The sequence below is a fragment of the Polypterus senegalus genome, chromosome 13 (assembly GCF_016835505.1).
Source record: "Polypterus senegalus isolate Bchr_013 chromosome 13, ASM1683550v1, whole genome shotgun sequence".
NCBI lineage: Eukaryota > Metazoa > Chordata > Cladistia > Polypteriformes > Polypteridae > Polypterus > Polypterus senegalus.
Window position 1 is genome coordinate 8141603 of NC_053166.1, and position 19506 is coordinate 8161108.

Genomic DNA, 19506 nt, shown 5'->3' on the forward strand with positions numbered 1-19506 from the left:
CTTCAGAATAATTACACCGGCTACATGGGCTCTGGATCATCCCGCTTTCGGAATTAGATTGTTTTATCAGAAAGTCTTATTTTTATTGAGTGAACTCGAAACGATGTTCGGGCAAAAAGGAGATCTTGATATGCCACTCGTATTACAACGTTAACAGTTTCACGTGAGAATAGCTTTTACAGTGACAATTAATAAATCACAGGGAGAACCATAAGAAAATTCGGTTTATTTTAAAGAGACAAAGAAGCGATGTTCACTCACAGACAGTTATACATTGCATTATCACGCTGTAAGACCAAACAAATAAGGAATCAAAATTCAATCCGATCTTGAAGAAAAGTTCATTCCAAATATTGTTTTTTATGAAGTTTTAAGATAAAAAGTGAACAGAATGCATATGTAGAAATTCCCATTAAAAAAAAACAAAACAAACAAAAACTTTACATTGTATTTCCACAGGACCTAACCCGGGGGTTGGTGAGAAAAGGGAGCGGGGGGCAGAGCCACCTAGTAGTATATATAAATAGATAATATATAAAATATATAAATAGATAAAAAGATATAGTAGATAGATAGATAGATAGATAGATGAATGATGTCCACTGCCCCGCCCTGCCACTGATCTGATTGCCTTTCCTTGCATTTTCATTTTGATGGCCGCCTTGCCCACCTGCTCAGCTGTTTCTGTGTCTCCTTAACGTGATCTCCAGGTGGGAATGTCAGCTCCTCAGGATTACACAAGGTTTGCTGGAGAGGAGCCCACTGAGGAGTTTGTGCCTTCATAGCCCATCAGTGCAGCACATGCTGTATGTGATGATGACACTGACGGGTGTTTTTCGTGTGATGTGATGACAGATTCTTACCAAGAAGTCCTCCTCAATGTTTGTTTCTGAAATTGGATGAAGATTTAAGTTTTTCAAGATGTTTCAGGGAGTATTCAGTGACGGGTTTCACTCTCTTTTCTTCCTCAGACTTGACCAGCGGGGCAGACATCCCCCCACAGGTAAGGGTCTCCTCAGTTGTTCTTCTTTAGGTTTCCTCCTGGCTGCTTATGTCCACCTGACCTTCTGCTCTCCATTTCTGTAGCCCAACTGTAAGGCCCTCGTGAATCTTGACTGCACGAATCTCGTCAACCCCGTGTGTGCCAGCAATGGCAACACCTACGCCAGCGTCTGCTCATACTGTGTGGTCAAACGGTGAGTAACAAGGGCTTTGAAACCCACCTGAGCTCTCAGATGTTGGCGGTTGGACAGCTAACTTGAATCTATGAGGGAATCAATGGCGGGGACTGAGGAAGACTGTTTGGTGTTTTTGTGTAATGAAGTCCATCTAAAGGCCCATTGCAGTTAAAGCACAGCACTTTAATTCCATTATGGGCCCAGCAGGGTGGGGACCTGCAGGAGATCACACAAGGCAGGTCATGATAGGAAGTCACCAAACAAACCAAAGACATATATAGCGCCTTTTCATAGTGAATTCCATTTAAAGTGAGATTTTCATAGAGCAGCAAAGTTTCCTTGGAGATGCAGTGACTCACAAAGGATCACAAAAAGACTTGGAGACTCGGATTGAAGCTTATTGTTTTATATAGCGCCTTTTTACAGTTTAATGGTATGGCGGCACAGTGATTAGCGCTGCTGCTTCATGCATTCTGAATATTGGGCTCAGATCCTAAGTTCTTTGTGTCTTTATAGGTTAGGTTAGGTTGATTGACAATTCACAACTTCTCCCAGTATAAGTGTGAGTGGGCCCAGTGATGGACTGGTGTCCTGCCTTAGTGCTACTGGGATGCTCTCCAGGTCTGAAAATAACATGAGGTGACATTTTAAAAGTGACGCTCATCCTAAGCCACTCTGTAGATAAAACAGTTCATTTGTGTCCTGTGAGCTCTGGCAGGTGAATTGAGTCACTCGGGACCCCACAGTGACGGTGACAGTACAGACATTGTTTTAACTTTATATAGCGCCTTTCAAAGGTGACTTCCAGCCTGAGATAGTCTCCAGTTACAGCTCTCTAATATCCACATTTCAACAATGTGTCACTGCTGATAAACGTACTCACTGAGGAACACACAGGACACGTCACAGTGGCTTACAGTTTATATAGCGCCTTTTCAAAGTGAACTCCAATGTTAAACACAGTAATGTCAGCCTCTCACTAAAAGTCTCCAAACTCTCCCTGTAAACTTCTTAGATCCTCTTTCTTTAGTCAAGTCTTACAAATCATCAGACTCCGGTGTAGTGAAGGGCCAGGCTGCTGTGTGTTTGGGGGGAGCGGGTTAGCCGGTGGTCCGCAGTGCACTTCTGCTGTTAATCCTTTAATTCTTCCCTTTTCTGATTCTTCTCCCTGTGTTTGTGTCTGTCAGGCCTCTCTTCTTCAGTCTGCACTGCCATCAATAACTTTCTGTCTGTGAGAGACCACCTTTACAGGGCGGTTAGAGGAGGGTGAGGTCAGAGGGGGCTTGTTGTCACATCACACAACTTCAAACTGGCAGAGAGAGTCAAAGTGGCCACTGCTGTTTGTGATCTCGTCACCTGAGCATGTCATTTTAAGGCCGTGTCACACTAAGAGATTTTTCCAGCTATTTTCACTAGTAGACTTCGTTTATGTAACGTCATCGAGTCGGGGGGCCGTCATAGTGTGACCGGCAGTCATGTCATTGGACATCTCCGGCTTTTCTGTCAACTTGTGACTCGTGGCTTCCAACAGGTGACATTGGTATAGGGGCGGAGCCTGTGTGCAGTAACGCTGACAGCCAATGAGTGATCAGCAGGAAGTGCAGCCCAGTGAATGTTGCGATGAGTGAAAAGCAACACGGCAGCTTTGGACCCTGCATAGAGAGGAGGGACTCGTCTGTCTGATGTCTCGTGTTTTACAAACCAATAGAAAAATCGAGAAATTAAAACAAGGGGGAGATACGGTGGCTGAAGTCACCAAACCTGTCAACCCTGAACACGAGGAACAGCTAAACAGGCAACACATTACTGGCTGTCACTAACAATGAAGGACATGTGGCAGTTTGGAAATGTGACACTGAGCTGGCTGTCACCACGGAGTCATTGAAGATGACATCCCCAGAGATTTCTAGTCGTGTAATTTGAGATACGCAGGCAAAAAGTTCAGCAAGACAGTCGGCAAGTTTGACATCAACTGTGACTGGACGTCGTGTAGGGTGACGTCACCAGCAAGTTCTCATCAAATAAACTGACATACTCGGGTGACAAGATCAGCAACTGTAGTTGTCAAGTGTGACATCCCCTCTGAAGAGTAGTAATGTGACGTCAGTTTAAGACTGTCACCTTCAGTGCGGCTGACATTATCGTTGTGTGACTTTGTTTAACATCGGTGACTGACATCTGTGCCCAAAAGATCAAACTCTGTCACCTGCAGGTCTGTGTGTTAAGTTGTGACCAGCAAATCTCACTCAGTGGGCCGCGATGGCCTTCAGGTGAGCAGTGAGGGGGTCTCGTAGTCAGGCAGGTGTTTGAGGTGAAGAAGTTAAAAGTTCAGAGTTCAGGTAATTCTACTCAGTGATGATGGCACCTCAGAGTGCATGTTGATTGACACACACACATGTCACATTGTCACTGAACTTGGTACTCGTCACAACACACGTCACGTTGCTGAGGATGACTGTGGTATTTTAATCATTTATTCTTTTTCTCCATTTTGAACCCCTGCTCTTTTTCATCCTAACCTACTATTTCTGTTCCCCACCTAACTTTTCTATTCGTAAGACCATCTTGAGTCTCCTATCAGTTGTTTCCATATTTCCATAAAGTGTCACAGGCAACAGTCAGAAGATCTGTGACTGGGAGTGAACAGGCAGGTTTAGGACTTCTATATAGCGCCTTTCAGCTTGCAGGGAGGACATAGTGGCCTTCCTTTGTTTTACACTCAGGTCACAGGCAGGTCCTTTAATTGGCATGGTGGTCACTTCTGGCCTCGGTCATCACGAGTGTACAACATCATTAACATAACGAGATAGAAACAGTTCAGATATCCCATAATATTCTACATTTGAACTCCCTGTATGCAGTGTGCTCCTTTTATTAACTAAGCTGTCGTGCTGAGTGGGCAGTGGTCACCTGATACAGGACCACCACAGGTGTTGCCCTCACATACCTGTCTCAGGTGTGCAGGTGGTGCTGAGTGCGGCTCTTAAAGTCTCCTGTGAGTGGAATGAAGGAAGCGTCACGGAGTGGACATCTTGGCTCACTGGTCTTATTCTTCTCATGTCTTTCCTTTACAGAGGTGCCACCAGTCCCCTATATATTGCCAAACATGGAGCCTGTTGAATCCACAGAGGACCACCTGGAGGTCTGCTGATCTTCACTCCGCTTTACACTTCATAAGCCCCCTTTGCTCCTCTGCTGAGCCCTGCAGCCTTTTAAATCTGAAATAAACATTTGCTTTTAGCATTAAATATGATATCAGCCTCATCTTAATTGTATTTGTGTTTCTCTCATATTCATCCAAAGTGACCTCCAAATCATGACTGCATACCACAGTTCTTTCCTGATTTCCATATTGTAAGGCCTGGCAGGTGTGACAGCTCTTTCTAGTGACACTGCTGGACGCTGCGCCTGTCACTGGAGGAGTTCTTAAGCACAGGGCCATTCTATTGTGAACTTCATGATGTCCACTAGGTGGCCTCACAGTCAGGGTTGCTCCCTGGATGACAAAGGAAGTCAATGGTGAAGGCTGAGTTTGCTATCATATGATTTAATATAGCGCCTTCCATCATGAACACTGCTCGCTCTTACAATATTTCAATACTGTGAGCGCTGGTTGTTACAACAACTTCCTCATCTCATGGTGTGTCACTCTTTAGAAGACTGAATATGACACGTTGTGACTTTATATAGTGCCTTGTTATGTAGTGCCTTTGTTTAGTGAGCACCAGGTCTAACAGGCATACTGACTCACTGGTGACACAAAGTCAATGCCGGCTTTAAATTTGTGACCTTATGAATTTATATAGTGCCTTTCATCATGAACATCAGATTTTGTTCCATTGTTGTCTACTGAGATCCATGTCAAGTGCAGTGACTCGCTAAGCTCACAGAGTGTCACTCTTGGTGGCTGAATGTGCCCCCTTATTACCTTCTTTAGTGTCTTTTGTTATATAGTGCCTTGCTATCATGAACACCAATCCCTTTAATATCAAAGGACCAGCAGGTGTAGAGACTCGTCAGCTTTCTGATAGAACCTGAAAATTACAAGTCATGATTTGATGGTGTGGCCTTTTTATGGCGCCTTTCCATCATGAATGTTTCTTCTTTCCACATTTCTGTATTATGAGACCTGGCAGGCACACAGAGAGACTCACTCAGCTCACAAGAAGTCACTCTTGGAGACTGGACCTGCCACCTTATCATTATATAGCGCCTTTTCTTATTATAAACAATAAACACCATTGATTTTCATATTTCTGTGTGAAGAGTCCCAGCAGGTACAGTGACTACTGGGTGACACCGTCACTGCTGGAGGTTGAGATCTCCTGCTGATGACTTTGTATAGCGCCTTTACATATGTACTGATGAGCCAAGTCATTCCTGAGCATTGCCCTTTGAAGCAAATGATGTTGGTGACCCTGGTGGTGGCAGCGTCAGGCTATGGGGGCTCAGGGACAGCGAGACTGGTCAGAACTGAGGAGAGGATGAATGAAGCCAAATACAGAGAGGATCTTGAAGAAAAACCTGCTGCAGAGAGCACACCACCTCAGACTGGAGTGATGGCTCTTCTCTCAGTACGACAACTACCTGAAGAACGCAGCGAAGACCACTCTGGAGTAGCTTCAGGACAAGAGGGTCCTCGGTTGGCCAACTCACGTGAGAGACTTGACGATGGCAGTTCACAGGTGCTTCCCATCCAATCTACTGAATTTTGAGAGTATCTGTTAGGAAGAAGTTGATGAGCAGCCCAAATTCAGATGTGCAGAGCTTTTAGAGACTCACCAAAGATGACTTACAGCCCTAGATGTGAGGTTGGTTTAGCGTAATTAAATGTTTATTTGCTCCGTGCACAGCGGCTTACACACCACAGGCTCCTTCATTCATATCTAGATATCCTTTTGCGTTCCAAGCTTGCATTTTATACTTTTACTGTTAGGAAAGTCATTGAACTTACCTGTCATGACTGTAAGCATCCAGAAGATTTGAGGTGTTGATGCTGATGATGAGGGGATTGGAGCGGCGGCAGCCATTTTCAGGTTTCTGGACCAGCTGTGGTGTTAAAGCAGGTGCTGAGTCTACAGACAAATCTCATGGTTTACCAGGTCATCCTACATCTCTGTCCTCACCTGTGGCCATGAGCTGTGGGATGACATGAAGAAGGACATTCTGATCACAGCAAGAAAGGAGGTGAGGGTGGCTGGGCTGACACTCCATGATAAGGTAAGTAGCCTGCATCAGCTGTCGGAGTCGAGAGGACTGTGGATGAGACTACAAGGGAAGTGCAGAAGGAGGAAAGAAAGCAGATGAATGTTTTGTACTGCAGTGGAAGAGGATTTGGAGGTCTGTAGGAGGTGATGTAAAATGACAAAAAAAAAAACAACTTGTGTTTGAACCCAAGACTGTGCTGTTTATTTGAGTCTCAGGGTTTGGTGGTCAGTGGTGCCCCCTACTGATTATTCATCCAGTTGCTATGTTATCCTAAAAGATAACACATCACAAAAACAGTTAGTAGTAAAATTAACAGCAGTTGTCATTCCAACAGATGGCGCATCACACAAGTGAAAACTGCATTTATGAATCCCATATCAAATGGCATGTAACATGGACATGGACATTACATGGTGCACCGCAAACATTTAACGCTGATGTCTGTTTTGATTAGTTAGATTTTAACACGTCTTAAACAGGTAGTATAGCTAGTGGCACCATCTGGAAGAATGTATGGTGTAATAAAAAAGCATTGCATTTTTCACTCCAGCAGATGGCACATCACAACAATTTGTTGTAATCAAACAAATCGCATTTTTCATTCCAACAGATGGCGCATCATAAACAATTTGTTGTAATAAAACAAATCACATTTTTCATAAAACAAATCACATTTTTCATTCCAACAGATGGCGCATCATAAACATTAGCACTGCTTTTTACAAATCCCTTACCAAATTGCATATGAGCAGGACATCGTAACTGGGTGGACAGTGTCAGTGAAATAGGATATCATTTTAAACTTCAGATAACAGATCTGTGAGGCTGGTTTAGCGTAATTAAATGTTTATTTGCTCCGTGCACAGCGGCTTACACACCACAGGCTCCTTCATTCATATCTAGATAATCTCTTCTTTTCCAAGTTTTCATTTTATACCTGAACAGTTAGGAAAGTCATTGAACTTTCCTGTCATGACTGTAAGCATCTGGAAGTTTGAGGTGCTGATGCTGATGAAGAGGGGATTGGAGTGGTGGCAGCCATTTTGGGGGTTCTGGACCAGCTGTGGTGTTAAAGCAGGAGCCGAGTATGAAGACAAATCTCACGGTTTACCAGTCATCCTATATCTCTGTCCTCACCTGTGGTCGTGAGCTGTGGGTAATGACATAAAGAAGGAGATTGGGATCACAACAAGAAAGGAGGTTTCTGTGCAGGGTGGCTGGGCTGACACTCCATGATAAGGTAAGAAGCTCAGCAATTCTGGAGAGCCTAAATCTAGAGATCCCAATCGAGAGTAGCCAGGTGAAGTGGTTTGGTCATGTCGTAAGGATGCCCCCCAGATGACTCTCCATGGAAATGCTTGAGGTACATCCCAATGGCTGGAGACCCTTGCGACAGACCCAGGACACACTGAAAGGATAGCTGTCATGGGAACATCTAGATATTTGCATGGAAGATCAGGAATCTGTAGCTGGGGGACAGGAAGGTCTGGATTGACCTGCTTGGTCTGCTGCCACCATGACCCTCACCACGACAACTGGTTTCAGAAAGTGAGATGAAAAATGAAATGTCCCACCGGAAGGCCCCCTTCAACTCCAACATTAAACTTGGCCCACCTTGTACATTACAATTCTGAAATGTCCCACTAGAGGGCTCTCTTGATTTCCAAACTTGAACTCAGCACAAGCATCACAGTTGGCCATAAAAGGAAACTGTAATTCAAACATGTTCCTCCAGGAGGCGACCTTCCTCTCTTTAAAAGTAAACCTGACTCGGCCTTTGAGCTCCTGCTTGTTAATCACACAGCCTGCAAAATCTTCTAATTTAGAAAGCTGCCCGCCCGGATCATTACTAGAACCCCCTCTACTCACCACATCACTTCCATTGTGCAGCAGCTTCATTGGCTTCCAGTTCAGTTCCGAATTCAATTCAAAATTCTCCTACTAATTTTTAAGGCTCTCCACATCCTCTGTCTGTCCTCCTCCATGTCGCTATTCCCTCCCATACCCTCAGATCCTCTTCCTCCATCCACTTGACTGTCCCCTTCGTCCGTCTTACCACTATGGAGGGGGGCACAGCATTCAGTTGCTCTGCTCTCCAGCTTTGGAACTCACCACCACCTGAGCTTAGAAATATTGAATTGCTCTGTCTGATTTTAACTTTTGTATTTTACTTTAGTTTATAATCTGTGCTCTGTCTTTTGTTCAGTGTCCTTGAGTGTTTAGAAAGGCGCCTACAAATAAATAAAATATTATTATTAATTTTACTACTAAATGTTTGTGATGTGTTATCTTTTAGAATAACATAACAACTGGACAAAACACCAGTAGAGGACACCACTGACTGTTGTGATGTGCCATCTGTTGGAATGACAAATGCAATGCTTTTTATTACACTATACATTCCAGCAGATGGTGCCACCAGCTGTACCACCTGTTTAAGACGGGTTGAAATCTAACTACTCAACACAGACATCAGCGTTAAATGTTTGCGGTGCACCTTGTAATGTCCATGTCCATGTTACATGCCATTTGATATGGGATTCGTAAAGGCAGTGTTCATTTGAGTGATGTGCCATCTGTTGGAATGAAAAATGCTGTTAATTTTACTACTAACTGTTTTTGTGATGTGTTATCTTTTAGAATAACATAGCAACTGGATGAATAATCAGTAGGGGGCACCACTGACCTCCAAACCCTGAAACTCAAATAAACGGCACAGTCTCGGGTTCAAATACAAGATTTCTTTTTTCATTTTACATCACCCCCTTCAGACCTCCAAATCCTCTTCCACTTCAGTACAAAACATTCATCTGCTTTCTTTCCTCCTTCAGCACCTCCCTTGTAGTCTCATCCACAGAAGTTATACTATTCTCCTACAGACCCCCACCCCATTGTCACCCAAAGACCCCGATATGACTGTCTCATGGGACTGTCCACCTCAGACTTGATTTTCAAATTCAATGACTTGTTTTTGAAAGTTTGAGTGGATCTGCCTCGTCTTACCTTTCAGAACTTCTTCACTTGTATGTGCCAACAAGAGCTCTGCGGTCTGCTAGGCAGATTGAGGTCGAGGCTGAAGGACAGGGGGGCATCGGGCATTCGCCGTGGCTGGAGTGGCTTGTCTTATTAAATTAGGTTTGTCCCAACACTGGCAGTTTTGAAGTCATCATGAAAGTCTTATCTCTTCTAGTTGGCATTTGACTCTGCAAGAGGTTGGCATTACGTTTGTATATGTTGGCTCCTGTACATTCATGATTATAAATATGTATGTAAGGATCTGTGGATATTGTAAGTTAATCGTTTATGGAATGGTTGATTATGTTTGCAGTTCTATATATATTTAAAGTATATAGTATATATATAGTGAAAAGATTGGACGGACATAAGAAGATGTTTGGGGGCAGCCGTCCATATACTTGACTTAGTCTGCCAAAATTGAAAGGTTGGTTCCACAGAACAGGTCTCAACAGACTTCAGTCCAACAATAGAACCATCATAACAGGCAATGATGGTGGATTTAAAGTCAGGCAGGGAGGAATGATGTCACCGGGCCAGGAAACAGAAGTGACATCCCGAAGTCCTGGGGAAATCTCCTGTGGTTGTTCTGCTGATGACAAAGAGGGATGATTAGTGCACCCTGCCACCCTCTGGTCTGGCATGGAATTATCTCGGTATGAGCCCTTCTGCTGTCTCTATGTGTGACTATATATATATATATGTCTATATGACTATGTATAGATCTTTACATGTATAAAAATGTTAATATATTTAACTGCCTCTTTTATTCTTTTTTCTACAGCACTTTGCCTCAGTTTTGCTTGTTGTAAATGTGCTTTTTAAATAAAGTTTGACTTGACTACAACTCCCAGCCTGCCTTGCAAGTCTCCATATGGGAGAACCACCAGTGAGATGCTGCCATCGTGTGCACTGGGAACAGCGAGGTAGACATAACTACCAGCAGCAGCCACTTTTTGTCTTTTCCAGCAGGCCTCCCACTCAGTCAAGGAACTGGCAGCCACCCTGGTCAGGATACTGGACTATCCTTTTCTTTCCATTACAGCCCTCTTTAACGTTTTGTACACTTTATTGTGTTGTAAATGTACTTTTAAAGGATTAATGTGCCATTCTTATCTACCAATCTACACTGAAAAGAACCCATAATGGCAAAGTGACAACATGTTTCCTGAAGGTTGTGCAAATTTATTCTAAATCAAAAATGAAACGGTGGCACATTCAGCCACCAAGAGTGACACTCTGTGAACTTAGTGAGTCACTGCACTTGTCATGGCTCGCAGTGGACAGAAATGGGACAAAATCAGGTGTTCAAGATGAAAGGCGCTATATAAAATCAGTCAGTCAAACATTACACAAATAAGCTATATCCAAACACAGGGTCATGGGGGTCTGCTGGAGCCAGTCCCAGGCAGCACAGGGTGCAAGGCAGGAAAAAAAACCCAGGCAGGGCGCCAACCCACCGCAGGGCACACACACACACCAAGGACAATTAAGGACCACCAATGCACCTAACCTGCATGTCTTTGGACTGTTGTAGGAAACTGGAGCACCCTGAGGAAACCCATGCAGATACAGGGAGAAGATGCAAACTCCACGCAGGGATGACCCAGGAATCCAACCCGGGTCTCCTAACTGCGAGGCAGCAGCGCTACCACTGCGACACCGTGCCGCTCCTATATAAAATCATAAGGTCACAAATTCAAAGCCGGCCATTGACTTTGTGTCACCAGTAAGTCAGTATGCCTACTAGACCTCACAGTACAGAAATGCAGGAGCAACTGGTGTTCACAAAAGAAAGGCGCTATATGAAGTCACAAAGTGTCATATTCAGTCATTAAAAGAGTGACTCCCGATGAGATGAGGAAGTTGTTGGAACAGCCAGCCCTCATAGTATTGAAATATGAAAAGAGCTGCTGTTCATGATGAAAGGCGCTATATACAATCATAAGGCACTAAACTCCGCCTTCACCAATGACATCCTTTGTCATCCAGGGAGCCACCCTGCCTGTTATGCCACCTAGTGGACAAAATGAAGTTCACAATAGAAAGGCCCTGTGCGGAAAAGTCACTTATGAAATCCTCCAGTGGCAGGCACAGCATCCAGCAGTGTCACTAGAAAGAGCCGTCACACCAGCCAGGCCTTACAGTGTGGAAATCTGGAAAGATCTGTGGTACGCAGGCACGATTTGGAGGTCACTTTGATGAATAAGTGAGAAATTCACAATAAAGAAGAGGCAGAGATCAGATTTCATGCTACAAGGAAATATTTATTTCAGATTTTAAAGGATGCAGGGGTCAGCAGAGGGGCAAAGGGGGCTTGAAAAGTGCAAAGCAAAGCGAAAATCAGCAAACATCCAGGGGTTCCATTATGGATTCAGCAAGCTCCATTTTTTACAACATACATTGGAGTAATTGAATTTCTGTAAAGGAAAGACATGTGAAGAATTAAAGCACTGAACCAAGATGTCCACTCCGTGACGCTTCCTTCATTCCACTCACAGGAGACTTTGAGAGCCACGCTCAGCACCACCTGCACACCTGAGGCAGGTATGGGACGGCAACACCTGTGGTGGTCCTGGATCAGGTGACCACTGCCCACTCAGCACGACGGCTTAGTTATTTAAAAGGAGCACACTGCATACAGGGAGTCAATATGTAGAATATTATGGGATATCTAAACTGTTTGTAACTCATCATGTCAAATAAGTGCTGGCTGACATGGTCCTCTCATGATGAATGAGGATAAAAGTGACTAATAATTATGAAAAAGTTCAGATGACCCCAAACACACCTGGCATGCCGGACCACTGTGCCAATTACATGACCTGCCTGCGATCTGAGTGTAAAACAAAGGAAGCCACTGTGTCCTGACTGCAAGCTGCTTCACTACACACCCTGAAAGGCGCTATATAAAAGTCCTAAACCTGCCTGTTCACTCCCAGTCACAGATCTTCTGACCGTTGTCAATGACACTTTGTGCAAATATGGAAACAACTGAAAGGAGACTCAAGATGATCTGACTAATATAAAGGTTAGGTAGGGAACATCTGTAAAATAGAAGGTGGGGATGAAGGAGAGCAGGGGTTCAAAATGGAGAAAAAGAATAAATGATTAAAATACCACAGTCATCCTCAGAAATGTGAAGGCCAGCTGCTCTTGTGTGACGTGCGATGAGTGCAGAGTTCAGTGACAATGTGACACATGTGTGCCAATCAACAGGCACTCTGAGGTGCCATCATCACTGAGTAGAATTACCTGAACTATGAAGGTTTGTCTTCTTCACCTCAAACACCTGCCTGACCTCGAGACCCCTTCACTGCTCACCTGAAGGCCATCGTGGCCCACTGAGTGAGATTTGCTGGTCTCAACTTAACACATAGACCTGCAGGTGACGGAGTTTGCAGTTTTGTCCTCAGATGTCAGTCGCGGATGTTAAACAAAGTCACACACCAATAATGTCAGCCACACTGAGGGTGACAGTCTTAAACCAACGTCACATTAGTGCTCTTCAGAGAGGATGTCACACTTGACAAGTGCAGGTGCTGATCTTGTCACCTGAAGATATTGGATCATGTGACTAGAAATCCCAGGGTTGTCACATTACAATGGTGTCACATTGTTTGACTTTGAGTCAGCGGGAATGTCAAACTTAATGACTCCAGTAGCAGATCTCATCACCTTAGGAAATTTGATCACATGACTATAATCACAGGGCAGGTCACATTAAACCATTTCTAGACAGAGGAGGTGTCACCCTTGACGACTGGTGTAGCTGAGTTCATCGTCTGAGTACACCATTTTGAAAGACTATAAACCCCAGAGCATGTCATATTAAGTCAATGTCAGATCAGATGATACGCTTCAATGGGACGACCTGTTCACCACATTGCTCAAATTTGACTTTGGCCCAAACATAAGTGCATTGATCACATTACTTTATGGTAGTCCAGAAGCCTCAGTTCGTATTCACAACATTATTTCAGATAACTTCAAACTAGAATGCGGTCTGTGACAAGGATGCCCCTTATCACCTTTGCTCATTGCAATAGCCATTGAACCACTGGCTGTTTACTTTCAAAAGGCATCAGAGATGAAGGAGATTCTCAGAGAAGGACTTGAACAGAAAATATCAAAATATGCAGATGATATGGTACTGTATGTATCGGACCCTCAAAATTCTGTGCCAGCAGCCCTAAAAGCATTAGCAGATTTTCTTGTAATGGGACATGACCTTAAAATGACATGCTCAGGAGACAAGATCTCTAACATCAGTGGCCACTTTGACATTCCCAGTTTGAAGTCATGTGATCTGATAACAACAAGCACCCTCTGACCTCACCCTCCCAAAATTGCCCTGTGATAGGGGTCTCTCACACACAGAAAGTTCTTCATGCTGGTGCAGACTTCTTCATTCCCCTCCATTGATTCTGTCATAGGTTCAAATTAGCTGTCTTAACGTCAATATCTGAACACTCAGGTGGGTTTCAAAGCCCTTGTTACTCACCGTTTCATACTACAGTATGAGCAGATGTTGCTGTAGGTACGGCCATCATTGCCACACATGGGGCTGCGGAGAATATCGCAGCGAACATTCCTGAGGTCCTGACAGTTGGGCTACAGAAATGGAAAGTAGAAGGTCAGGTAGATGTAAGCAGCTGGGCGCTGAAGGAGAAAACTGAGGAGACCCTTACCTGTGGTGGGAGGTCTGCTGCACTTGTCAAGTCTGTGGAGGAAAACAGGGTGAAACCCGTCATTGAAAACTCCATGAAACATCTAAAAAATGTAAATCTTCATCCACTGTCAGAAATAAACATTTAGGAGGACTTAATAGTACGAATATATCATCACATCAGACATCACATCACACAAAATTCATCCGTCAATGCCATCGTCATACACAGCATGTGCTGCTCTGATGTACTATGAAGGCACAAACTCCTCAGTGGGCTCCTCTCCAGCAACCCTTGTGTGATCCTGAGGGGCTGACATTCCCTCCTGGAGATCCCATTAAGGAGATACAGAAACAGCTGAGCAGGTGGGCAAGGCGGCCATCAAAATGAAAAGGCAAGGTAGGGCAACAACATTAGTGCTGCCTCAAAGACGCCACGTCCAGAGCTTGAACCCCATGACGGGTCATCATCTACGTGGAGTCTGCATGGGTTTGTCATCAGGCTTTCCTCTCACATGTCAAAGATGAGTTAATATTTTTTACATAATGCCTTTCAATATCTATCTGTCCTTTAAAGCCTTTCATGTCTCTCTATATACTCTCTGTACTATATAGTGTTTTTTATACCTCCTCATAATTTATATACAACCCAGGTGACGCCGTGGCACAGTGGTAGTGCTGCTGCCCGCCATTAGGATATGAGAGTTCGCATCCCGTGTTCTCCCTGACGTCACAAAGCTTTACCAGGCCACTCCACCTATTAAAAGAAGGGCGCTTTGTCAGACCACTCGTGTTTTATTAAAATGGCTGTCATTTTACAGGTTCTGCCAGGGGTGTGTAAAGTTATAAGCACAACTACACTTAAATTAAACATATTTAACATGTTCATGTTAGAGAAGAAATAGATCATCAGTAACAAAACTCACAGGGAGAGAACACACAAAACACACACGAGTAGAAATCAGAATTAAACTTGAACAAAATTGAATTCGTTCCCCTTAAACCTTCTTAAAGCCAATTTTCCTAATCATTTTTATTTTTTCCCACCAAACTGACTACTGTGGAAAAGACTTGAACTGAATAAGCAGGAATCTCACCTGAGAGGCAAATTAAGGCGACGCACAGCAGCAGGAGGCGCATGGCAGCCATCTTGACTCGTCTTGTTGGCGTGTCTGACTCAGACTGGCTGCCCAAAATGCTGCTACCCTCAATTTATAAGGCGGCATATCAGGAAAATGAATTAAAAAACACCTTACAGGCATGAGCCTCCCAATTACAAAAATTCAAATCTATTTTAAATTACGAAAGGCCTTGGAGATACACATGTCACATAGATAGATCGCTGGTGTGGCGTGTGCTACGTGGCCTGTGTGCTCCCTGATGTGACTCTTCATTCTCAGTTTCTAAGGTGTCTCCCCTCACTTGTGCCCCCCTAATCTTTAAGCCCCCTGTATTAATGACTTGGCTGATGTTCTACAACTTGTTGCCATTCTCCCCCCTTCGGCCCCTCATGAACTCACAGCTGAGGATCTTTTCTCCAGGACTGTCACTTTTCCAAATCGTCTGACCCTCGATACGCTCTTGACAGTCCAGTGGTGACCCTGCCAGATGACAGACAGACATGTTGCTCCGTCACAGTAAATCCTTTTCATGCCTGATGGTTTCTCACTTGGCCTGTAAAAGACCCCCAGCAGCTGATCCTGGTTTCGCCCCTCATTGGACATCAGGAATGGATGCTGACTGCTTTACTGATCTTCTCTCTTTCTGCCCAGCTTTGTTCTGATCAGTATTTGATGTCTTAATAACTCTTATTATCTTCATCTTATTATGTTGTATTTAAAAATGTTCTTTGGTGGCTTTTATGTCACCTGTCACTCATGTCAGGGTCAACACTTCTGCTTCCCCTTCTGATTTCAGTTATGTTACCTTATCATCATCAGCCGTATGCTGGTGTTGAGTTCCCTGAATCTTTTCCTTAAGTTAAAGGTTTCTTCTAATTGTTGTTTTTGAGAACAAACAGGGTGAACTTGTGAATTCAGAATTTTTCACAGGCCCTTAACCTGCATTGTTTAAACAGACCCCAATAACTCCTCTCCTCAAGATGGCCCCTCTCAAGTCGCTCATCACAGGCCCGTGTCTCTCCTCTCCTGTTTCTAACTAAGTCTGCTTGACTCTAATCAGTCCGCCATCATGGAGGGACATTCCACTGAGATGGCTCTGCTTACTGTTGTTGAAGTGAATGTCATCTCTGCTCATTCTGCCTGATCTCTTCTCTTCCTCTGACATGATCAGCCACCGGGTTTGACTCCTGCCTCCTGGGCAGATTCAGTGGTGTGTCCTGGCATGGAGAGATGGAGAGATGCCAAGGGTGTGTCACACAAACACAGGACTGCCCCAAGGATCACTGCTGGGTCCTCCTCTCCTCTCGTCACTAAACACCTCCTCACAACGCCCTGTCATCCAGTTCTATGATTTTACCTATCAGTGTTTTAATAATCAATAATAAAATACAATTTATTGATAAAGCCATACCCGTCGTCTCCCCCTCCACATGGTATCAGCTGGAATCTCTGCACGTCTCCCTGATGTTGCAACCTGGGTGGAAGAACACCATCTGCAGCTCATCCTCGCAAAGATGGACCAGAATATTATACGGGTTGTTGCCCCAAACCTTTTTTATGTGTGTCGATTCTGTTCCTTTTTACAGTGGCATAGCCGGCGGGATAATGACCTCCTGGAGAGACCAGAAGTCTAACCTAAACCTAGGCTCGACACACAATACCAATCCACAACCAAAGAAATATCAGATGGGTAAGTACCGCTCCCGAGTTGCGAAAGTGGGCGTTAGTCGGGCATGTCGGGGAAAGTTTGAGTATGCTTCGACCCATCACCCTGTTAAAGGTCCGGGAAAAAGTAGAACCGGGACCCACAGGATAGAGTCAGGTGCATCGCGGGGACGCATTAAGGACTTATTATGGGTTCCCGAGTGTGTTTACTGCCCATACATATCCCACGAAGGGCAAGCCTTTTAAAAAAGGTGGGAGAAACCCAGGCTGGCAGGTGAAGAACATAATGGTCTGGACATTGAGGACATGCTAATGCAGCCAGAAAACAGGCCATGACGTTATGGCCTAAGGTGGTCGGTTGGCTACAACCCCATGAAAGATTCAGCCATCAAAGAGTGGAGCAGGTGGCCTAAGCTTTATTGCTCTGCAGCCTGCCTAAAAAAATCACCCAGCCGGCCGAGGGATATACGGATATTATCTCGCTAGCTGAGGCAGTAGAACACCTCAGGGCAGAAAGCAGCTTGGGAGTATCAGAACGGGACTCATGTGAACCCAGGCGTACTTGCGCCCCTAATATAGTGTCTCGTGGCTATAATGCGAAGCATGCTCAAGTGGACCCTGAGGCAGGTCGGCAGGCTCCGCGAAGTAATGAAGGGGTCTGCAGAGTGATATGGTGGGGGGGATGCAGTGTGTGCTCGCTAATCCTCTGGCCTTTTCACAAAAGGGTAGAAGTGCTAGTTAATGGGATTAAAGTTATATCCTTGTTTGATTCCAGCAGTAACTCTTCCATTGTTGCTTGCTATTTAGTGTTACCGTGACAGTGGCTCAAGACTAAGACCCGCTGTGTTCACGGGGATGTCCGGTATTATAGATCCGCCAACTTCTACAATGTCAGGACGGCGTAGTGGGAAAGTTGATGTGGAAATGCATAATCCTCTATTTCCCGTGATACTAGGCAGAGATTGGGCAGACATTAATAGCAGTAACACAGTCGCTTCTTCCCCCCGATCACTAGGTCTAGTCACGGACACTGAATCAGCACTTTCAATTTCCTCCATGCCGTGTATACAACTGGCTGGGGAGCGGAGTCTGGCCACTGGTGATGATGGGGAAACGCCCGGGACGTCGCAGCCTCATACGTCAACAACAAGCTCTGAGTCAACTCGAGATGAAACCCCACCCCTTGAGGTCAAATCCGATCCTCTCACATGCCTGCAATTTTAATTCAGGCAGACCCCGGCTTCATTTAAAAGGGAGCAGGTGGAAAGACGACTCCCTTAAGTTTGCAAAGAATGCAGTCATTCTGGTAGACCACCAACGCACCTCACATCCGATGCCACAGGGTCCTCACTTTGTGTTAAAAATGACCTGTTGTGTACCAGGTGGCAGAGTATGAGGGAAAGATGAGGTCACTGTTGTTAGTACCATGGACTTCAAGTCTGCAAACTAGCACATACCCATCTCCTGGGAGCCCATTTGGGACCCGAAAAAACACTCGAGTGAATTAAGCTCCAATTCTTTTGGCCCGGGATTAACAAGGAGGTCCGCCGCTTTTGCACATCCTGCCCAGAGTGCCAATTGAGGCAGATTCTTAGGAGGGACTATGCTCCTCTAGTTCACTTACCCTTAATAGATATCCCTTTCGAGCATATTGGGCTCGACACGGTAGGACCCCTAGAACCTTCAGCCAGGGGTCATAAATATATAATTGTCCTTGTAGATTATGCTACCCAGTTTCGGAAGATGTTCCTCTTTGCTCAGTTACTTCAAAAGCTATCGCGTGAATTAGTAGGGTCTTTGCGCGAATGGGCAACCCTAAAGAAATCCTAATGGATCAAGGGATGCCTTTCACCTCGCAGATGTTCAGGGTGACTGCCAAGCTACTTCAAATAAAGCATTTAAAGACCTCGGTACATCATCCTCAAACCAACGGTCATGTAGAGAGGTTCAATCAAACTCTCAAACAGATGTTGCATAAGACAGTCAAAGAGGAAGGAAGGAACTAAGATCAGCTCCTCCACCTCATCCTCTTTGCATATCGGGAGTCCCACAAGCCTCCACGGGTTCTCACCTTTGAATTGCTATATAGACGGTAACCCTAGGGCATATTAGACATTTTAAAAGAAGGCTGGGTGGAAGATCACCTAATCAACAAATATATTGGAGTATATTGCACAGTTACACGATAGAATTGAAAATGCATGGAAAAGGTGCAAGCAGCCCAGGTCCGATGCTATGACCGTGGTACGTCTCTTCGGGAGTTCCACCCAGGAGATCAAGTCATGGTTTTAGTTCTTATCTCACATTACAAATTACTGGCTCATTGGCAGGGCCCCTATGAAATTAGGGAGAAGAAGGGGCTGGTCGATTATTTGGTGAAACAACGGGCGGATTTATCATTTCAATTTGCTTAAACTGTGGAAGGACAGGGATTCTGAGCCCTCCTCCGGACAGCCCTGCTCTCTCTTCGCTCATAAATTACACCTTAATTTCGGAGATAATTTGACTCGCCCACAATGACAGGAACTCTAAACATTTATCTTGTCTGTCCCTGAGTTAGTTAGAAAATCCAGGATGGACCTCCCTGGTTGTATATGACATTGTGACAAAACCTGGGGTTATAGTCTGAGAATGCCCGTACAGAATTCCC

The 19506-nt window shown here is 44.7% G+C and overlaps 2 protein-coding genes across 2 annotated transcripts in view; one reads left to right on the plus strand and one right to left on the minus strand.

Moving 5' to 3' along the window:
- LOC120543091 (serine protease inhibitor Kazal-type 1-like) overlaps window positions 1–4431 on the plus strand; it is a 45435-nt gene extending 41004 nt beyond the window's left edge. Inside the window, exons 2-4 of the mRNA XM_039775941.1 lie at window positions 972–1003; window positions 1087–1196; window positions 4253–4431. Of these exons, the coding sequence (XP_039631875.1) occupies window positions 972–1003; window positions 1087–1196; window positions 4253–4298 (188 nt within the window). The 3' untranslated portion in view covers window positions 4299–4431. The remainder of the gene's footprint in view (window positions 1–971; window positions 1004–1086; window positions 1197–4252) is intronic.
- A 7216-nt stretch (window positions 4432–11647) lies between these two features.
- Window positions 11648–15271, minus strand: LOC120543228 (serine protease inhibitor Kazal-type 1-like). The gene is made up of 4 exons (XM_039776175.1): window positions 15168–15271; window positions 14093–14124; window positions 13906–14015; window positions 11648–11821 (listed from the first exon to the last, which is right to left on the minus strand). The coding sequence occupies exons 1-4, from the start codon at window positions 15217–15219 to the stop codon at window positions 11776–11778; spliced, it is 240 nt and encodes a 79-aa protein (XP_039632109.1). The 5' UTR covers window positions 15220–15271; the 3' UTR covers window positions 11648–11775.
- Between the last annotated feature and the right edge of the window lie 4235 nt (window positions 15272–19506).

Coding starts and splice junctions, on each gene's coding strand:
- LOC120543228 (XM_039776175.1), bottom strand. CDS start 15,219: ATGGCTGCCATGCGCCTCCTGCTGCTGTGCGTCGCCTTAATTTGCCTC. Junction 14,016..14,092: donor CAGCAGACCTCCCACCACAG/GTAAGGGTCTCC, acceptor CCATTTCTGTAG/CCCAACTGTCAGGACCTCAG. Junction 11,822..13,905: donor TCATACTGTAGTATGAAACG/GTGAGTAACAAG, acceptor TTTCCTTTACAG/AAATTCAATTACTCCAATGT.